This window comes from Ctenocephalides felis, unplaced genomic scaffold (assembly GCF_003426905.1).
Source record: "Ctenocephalides felis isolate EL2017-DRISC unplaced genomic scaffold, ASM342690v1 CF-g0.4_SCAFFOLD_00548, whole genome shotgun sequence".
Taxonomy (NCBI): Eukaryota; Metazoa; Arthropoda; class Insecta; order Siphonaptera; family Pulicidae; genus Ctenocephalides; species Ctenocephalides felis.
The window spans coordinates 5296-13272 of NW_020536702.1; the positions used below are offsets into that span (position 1 = coordinate 5296).

The 7977-nt window shown below is 30.1% G+C and overlaps 1 protein-coding gene across 1 annotated transcript; it reads right to left on the reverse strand.

Moving 5' to 3' along the window:
* Window positions 1-301: 301 nt before the first annotated feature.
* Window positions 302-2688, reverse strand: LOC113366116 (zinc finger protein 708-like). Its single transcript, XM_026607669.1, has one exon. It carries the CDS (start codon window positions 2686-2688, stop codon window positions 853-855), a length of 1836 nt encoding a protein of 611 aa, XP_026463454.1. The 3' UTR covers window positions 302-852.
* Window positions 2689-7977: the final 5289 nt, after the last annotated feature.

The window sequence follows — 7977 nt, forward strand, 5'->3', positions numbered from 1 at the left end:
ATTACGTAAAATTTTTCGAATGAAGTTTTTTTTTAATGGGTAAAAAATAAATACACGTGATATCTAACTACACTACTCCCCTCTACGTGATTTTTGTTAAACCCCCCCTCGTCCTAAAAACCTCACGTGATTAATGGACGCCCCCTTATTGCAAAATCATTTACAAAAAACACTTCAATGCCAAACAGCAACTTTTTTATTTATACATGTCATAGAATTACATTGAAAAATTAAAATCAAATTATTCAATTAAATCATCTTTATTCTAGAACATGATTTAGTTTTACAAATTGGTCACTTTGTAAAATTACAAACACAATCGTTTGGTGTGTGTATTTAAATATATTAAGGAGGCAATTCTGCCTCATAAAATAGCTTTGTCTTGGCAACGCTATCTTATGCTATGGGAAGAATGTTATGATAACATAATTCTAGACGGTGCAGTTATCATAATATTATTATTTGCTTGTTTATATGTAAAATACGCCTGATTGCACGGTAAATAGATTGATATTTTTACTGTTTCACTTACAAGGAACAAGCATAAAATAGCATTGCCATGACAACGCTATATTATGAGACAGAATTGCCCTCTAAATCTGTTTACTATGTAAGTTAAATCACCTCAAAAAAAATATATTCACACTCCTAATTAGTACTTGTTGATAATAAGTAAAATTAAATTAAAATAATAATTCATTGATTTTCATCACATATAATAAACTGTGTTGGTTAAAGGACAAGGTGCCTTCTCAGAAAGCTTGATTGTTTTTGTTACTCACTCGTACAAATGAAAAAAAAAGTATATGGTTTTCCAAATGAGTGGATTGATTAAAACCTTTATTACAAATTTCACAATGTGTCTCCTATGTGGATACGCATGTGGCTTTTCAGATTGGCTGGTCGTGCAAATTTCTTATCGCATATTATACATGTACAACGTTTTTCATCAGTGTGTATAAGCTTGTGCTTAGATAATTGGCCTGATTGTTTAAATTTGCTACCACATATACCGCATTCAAAAGGGCGTTCATCGCTATGAGTGAACATATGTTGTTTCAAATTATCCAATCGATTAAATGCCTCGTTACATATATCACATTCATATGGTTGCTCTGCAGTATGAATCTTGGTGTGTTTATATAAACCGTAATGAGTAGTAAATGCCTTATCACATATTTTGCAAAAATAAGGCTTTTCCCCGGTATGAATTCTGAAATGCCGCTTTAAATAGCTTCTATATAAAAAAGTCTTTGAACAATATTTACATTTGAGATCATGAGCTTCTGTGTGACTTTTCAAATCATACTGTTTTTCAAAAGATCTATCACACATGTCACATTTATAAGTCGATGTAAGAATTGATTCCTGCTCGACTTCTGCAGATGGACGCTTCCCAGTATGAGTATGCATATGAAGTTTTAAATGAGTTGGTTGTTTAAAACCTTTACCACAAATTTTACAAGTATAAGGGCATTTTCTTATGTGGATAAGCATGTGGCTTTTCAGATTGGCTGGTCGTGCAAATTTCTTATCGCATATTATACATGTACAACGTTTTTCATCAGTGTGTATAATCTTGTGCTTAGATAATTGGCCTGATTGTTTGAATTTGCTACCACATATACCACATTCAAAAGGGCGTTCATCGCTATGAGTGAACTTATGTTGTTTCAAATTATCCAATCGATTAAATGCCTTGTTACATATATCACATTTATGTTGTTGCTCTTCAGTATGAATAGAGATGTGTTTATTTAAACTCTTCTTTCCGGCAAATGTTTTATTACATATTTCACAAGACATTTCACTGGTGTGAATTCTGAGATGCAACTTTAAATAACTTGAATCTGGAAAAATCATTGGGCAATATGTACATTTACAAACATGAGTTTTGAGATGTTGTTTTAAATGATATTGTCTTTTAAAAGATCTCTCACACATGTTACATTTATAAGTCGATGTTTTATTTAATTTCTGTTCTTCTTCAGATGGAGGTTTCCCGGTATGAATATGCATATGGTTTTTTAACAGATTTGATTGATTAAAGCTTTCACCACAAATTTTGCATCTATAAGGACGCTCTCCTGTGTGTATCAACAAGTGGCTTTTCAGATGGCTTGATTGTGTGAATTTCTTATCGCATATTATACATTTATAACGTTTCTTTTTATTGTGAATAAGCTTGTGCTTAGATAATTGGCACGATTGTTTGAATTTGCTATCGCAAAGATCACATTCAAAAGTACGTTCTTCACTATGAATATACATATGTTGTTTCAAATTATCTAATCGATTAAATGCCTTGTTACATATATCACATTTATATGGTTGTTCTCCAGTATGAGTTTTGTGATGCAAGTATAAATGACTTGATAATTGAAAAGTCTTTGAACAATAACTACATTTAAAACTATGCACTACCTTATGACGTTTTAAATCATGTAGTCTTTTAAAAGATCTATCGCAGGTGTCACATTTATAAGGAGGTGCCTGCTGAATTAATTCCTGTTTGAATTCTTCTTCTATAGTCACATCAGACTTCAGGAATCTTTCCAAACACGTATCGTCATCTTCAAAATATGAATTAGAATTAATAATATCATCAAGATCATGAAAGTCCCTGATTGTATCTTCTGGCAGTTCTGTTTTATGCTCGTTCGTATAGGAATTGGTTTCCTCCGACATTATAATATATATAAACTTAAGTATTTATATATATAAAATAACTATATCATATATAATAATACGTTATGCTTTATTTATTAATGTTGTTTTAAAAGCTATTGCAAACTATTTGTAGGTTAGGAATAAATGTATCATTTTGACGTTTGACATAAATATAAACATAGCAACACAAACATAGCAGCACAAAGGTACAACCATGGTCGGTAATCTCCGAACAAGTCTGTAACCCGAGTTTAGTTAGAGCCCCTGCCGCCGGTCGCGCTTGTTTTCATTTTTTTTTTACTTTGAAATCAACATGGCGTCCATTGTAATAAATTTTTCATGAAGAGATTACCTAGACCAGAGGTGGGGAACCTTTCTGCCATTAGAGACCATACTTAAATTAGGCAGCAATAAAAGTGGCCGCATATGCTGATTGACCTAAAAAGTGCCTTTTGCGAAATTATTATAGTTTTATTTCTAGTTTTAACAATTTGTTGCATTATATAGAAAAAAAGTAAACAAAGTACTTCACAATTTTAAATATAATATAATATATAATAATAATATAAAATAATATAACAATATTACAAACAAAAAATTATTATGATAACCATTGTCCTGAATGACAACAAGTCGGAATATACATACCGAAAGTTCACAAATGAATTTAATCTGGTTTTTCCAAAGCCGATAATTCTGTAATTAACCGTTAACACCTTAGTTTGCAAAATAAAAATCTATCTAATAATATATATTTTTTTATCTCAAATATGTAACAATGAAAATATGAGAATAAATTTTTTTTATATATAATAAATCCTCGAAATGAATACAGTAAGAACGGAAAGCTTGTGTATTATTATTTAATGAAAAATATTTTATGTACTACAAAAAATTTAATATTGCATACATAAAGTTTGCCACATTTTATTCATATAAATAAAAATCAAATAATTCGTTATTTTGCCCTTCCTAATAATTATAACATTAATTTTTCTCGAGTTTTTCTTTTTTCATTTGCATCTCAAAAAATATGAGTCATTCTATTGGAAAATAATTTCATTGCTCAAATCGGCATTGCACGGCCCTTTCTTGTTATGGGCATTATTGTAAATGTAGACGTATATTCCAAGATTAAGGCCATGCTTCAGGCGAAAATTAGGCGCTAATATAATGTAAAACGTGAATAATAAATTTGTTATTGAACTGCTATCAGACTACGTTTGAACAATATTTCGAGCTATTTATTCGCGACCAAATTCATTCCGTATTTATCTGATGCAAATGTACAACATTAATGTTAAATAAAAAGCTTTAAGATAATTTTTATATAAAAATAAATGTTTAAATCAAATGAAAGCAAACTAAAATTTGCAACAAACGTCGATTTCATCTCATTACACGTTCGAAATATACAGCAATTTTTAAAAATATACTTTTGTATTTTATGAAAAAGGGTATAGTTTTGTGTTATTTTATAACTATGGTCTCATAAAATTGCCAATATATCTAGGTAAAATCTGGTTGCTCCGATCTCCGCCAAAGCTGCGGATTTGCTTTTGGTTGCGAGAAGTATAAATTTTTATCATTTTACTACGAATACGCATAAATATCTTCAACTCGGGTGCTAACAATTCTTTTGCATTGTTAAAATGTTTATAATACTTCTTGAATCATATAATAGGCGATGTCTTGCGATATCAAAAGTATTGCTTATATTAAATTATATTAATATAATATACTACATCCCTATTTTGTATCTGCCTAAGAGTCTGTGTTTCAGGCTAATAATCTGATGTCATGTTACAATATGACTGTTTTTGATGAGATTTTTTGCGGTACTGCCATGACGTTGATGTACAGTTGTTTAAAAGTATTTCTGCTATTTTGTACTAGGCGGCAAGGGGCCGCACAAGAACTTCCCGGAGGCCGCAGGTTCCCCACCTATGACCTAGACAATATAATAAACAAATAAACGCTTGTTATAGTAAACCAAATAAGCTGTCGAAGTGCATTGTTTAACGATGAAGAAATACCAAGAAAAATGCATGTATTATGTAGTTCCCGCGAGAAACGACGAAGTAAAAGTAAAATGGTTAATAAAATTTGCCGGCTTTCAATCTAAGTGAGTACTTTTATTAATATGCATACTTCAAATTACTTTCATTTGATTGTACTATTCTGATATGATTTTTCATTATAGTTTAATAGTTTAGTAATAACTGAGACATTTAACTATATCAATACTAGAAATTTTAAGATTATAAATAGACAGAGAGAATTCCTGTCAGCTCTCTGAAAGGTATGTTATTAAATAACTAAATATAAATTATTCTTGTTCTAATAATGTAGGTTCATAACTAATAATTCTACATCGATTTTTTCAGCAGTATAAAAGGAAAATACGTTTAATTGTAAAATGTTTAGACGATTTAATAAACACATTCACAAGTATACAAGTATTGATATGAGATGAATGAATATACAGGAAAAAACAATAAGAATGAAGTCTGAAATGTGCTGAAATCTTTGCTGATCTCCCACTAATATTGAACAGTAGGACTCGTAATTATATATTAAGTCAGTTTGGAGAACATACTAAGAACACTAATGATATAATCGTAAGTGGAAGGAAATTCTCAATTAATGGTAAAATTCTAGCTAGTGCAAAGGTTAATTTAGGTTTGGCTATGTCACAGGAGAAAAGTTTTTAAGTATTAATAATTTCATTTTGATATTACAAGAAATATTATTATCTGTGTTGTTTAATGATGATAAAGGGAATCATATTGTATAGATTTTCAGGAACTGTCAAATGACAGGCAAAGTATAATCATGATTAATGATAAAATTCTACCTAGTGCAAAGGGATAAAACAACCTTAATGTGCACTGCTTATTGCATTTGACTATTCTGAAAGAGATTGTCAATAGCTTTACTCTAAAATGTCTTATTGTAGATGCTATAAGAAAACTATTAAGTACTGTTATAATAATATCAATGATTTTGTTTTTCTTTAAGACAATGATAATAATGACATTTTGAACAACATTTGAATGCACATTAACAATAGCGCAGAAAAGATTCCCAAATAGAGACTGTACATCATAGATATTATGTAACTTAATGTTAATCAAAATAAATATATATGTAAATATATATATATTATATATAATATATATATATATAATATATACATACACATGCAGGTATGAATTGTGGTTATATATGTATATGTAGGTATATATCTATATAAATAATATATACTTTCATGTACATTTCTATTCTTTTTGTGCTCAGCTTGAAAGGCTGATATGCTAAATGATATAACACACACACACACACACACCACACACACCACATATATATATATATATATATATATATATATATAATTGTGGATAGCGTGTACATTTATGTACATTTTTATGCTTTTCGCACATAGTTTTATAAGCTTACTACCATCTATTATAGTCATATATAATTTCCATGCTATGTGTGCATTGTTTATAAAGAGAACTACTATGTAGATATAATGTGAATGTTTTTGTGAAAAATAAATGCTTCTAAAATTTTTTTTGTCAATTTTTCTTTTTTTAATTTTGAATTAACGGTCCATATAATTTTGGTTGTTTTCTATAGTATTTTTTATACGGACCCGTTCAGGCGACTAGTGCCATCTGTAGAGAGGAGCTTCAACTAACACAGAATGTGGCAACGAAATATGGCCGAGAGAGCGATCTATATACTCTTCTTTTATCTACGCGTGCGCCCGAAAACGTGACTGGAAATTTGTATCCATACATACATACACACACACATCCATTTTTTCTGAGGTATGCCAGGATGTTCAGAAACCTTTAAAACGTCGAGAAATGTAAAAATTTTCAATTTCGATTTTCGGCCCATTACAATAACTTACCCTACGGGAAGTTAATAAACTAGTTGGTATTGGTATTTAGCCTTGAGGCAAATTACATGAACTTCCCGATATGTGTAAATAATTGACTTAATCAATAATAAACAAATTAATTTATGAGTGACTAGAAGCATTCCAAGAGGATTTTTATACATAATTGAAAACGAACAAACATGTTATAATTGAACCAGTTTTCTTAGAACATTTTAATGGTTTAGTATGTTCATTAAGACCAAGTAATCTATTGTTATACCAAGAAATCATCTAATTTTAATTTAACAAACGTCAACAAAACTACTCATATTCTCAAACTTTGGATGAATTTTTAAAATTAAACTACTTGTCGTAAAACCGTAATATTTCAGTAAGTTCTATAAGACCATGATATACATCGCCAAACAAAGTTTCATAAAAATCGGTTTAAATTTTTCTTTCAACAGTTAATTACAAGAAAACGGCTCGGTATATTTTCACCTAAAACTAATCAGTATTATTCCCAACTAACATCTTTCGAACAGTTTTTGATTTTTTAAAATCGATTCAAACATGACAAACTATAGTGCTCATAGAGATACATCGAATGGCTTTTAAATTTCTGAAATCGGTTCAGGCGTTTTCGAGCAAACATCGATGAAAGGTCTAATTTTGACAAATGCCAAGAAAACGATACCAATTTTTGCAAATTTTGACGAATTTTTAAAGCTAAACGAGTTGTCGTAGGGCGGTAATATTTTAGTATGATCTAGAAGACTATGATATCTACTGTCAAAAAAAATCGACGAATTTAAAAAAAAAAAAACTATTACAAGAAAACGGCCCAGCCGATCTTTACCAAAAACTAATCAGCACGATTCTCAACCAATATCTTTCGAACAGTTTTTGAATTTTCAGAATCGATTCAGAATTGCGGGCTAAAACGTGGACGAATTTTTTTTCACTTTTCTGCTATTTATAAAGAAATGGCTAGGACGATCGTCGCATAAAACTCAGAAACGCTAGTCCTTATCTAGATATATCGAATGGCTTTTAAATTTTTAAAATCGGTCGAACCGTTTTTGAGAAAACGTCGATTTACGGTAAAGAATCTGTTCACATATACGCACACACACACACGTACTTGTTCCAAATTTGGGCTCATTCGATTCAGAAACGTCGAAAAACATAAAATTAGCGAATCGGATTTTTTGATGAAAACATGAACTTCTCCTTCGGGAAGTTAACTATATTACCTAGATTTTCATTAGTAATGGACAAAATTGTTATAATATGTAATGATATGTTGTAATGTAATGTAACATGTACTTCAAAATTCAATGTCCGCGCCATTATTATTATAGTGTTGCTGGTAATTATTGGTGTGGTAATGGCCATGTTACGCTCCGACTTCC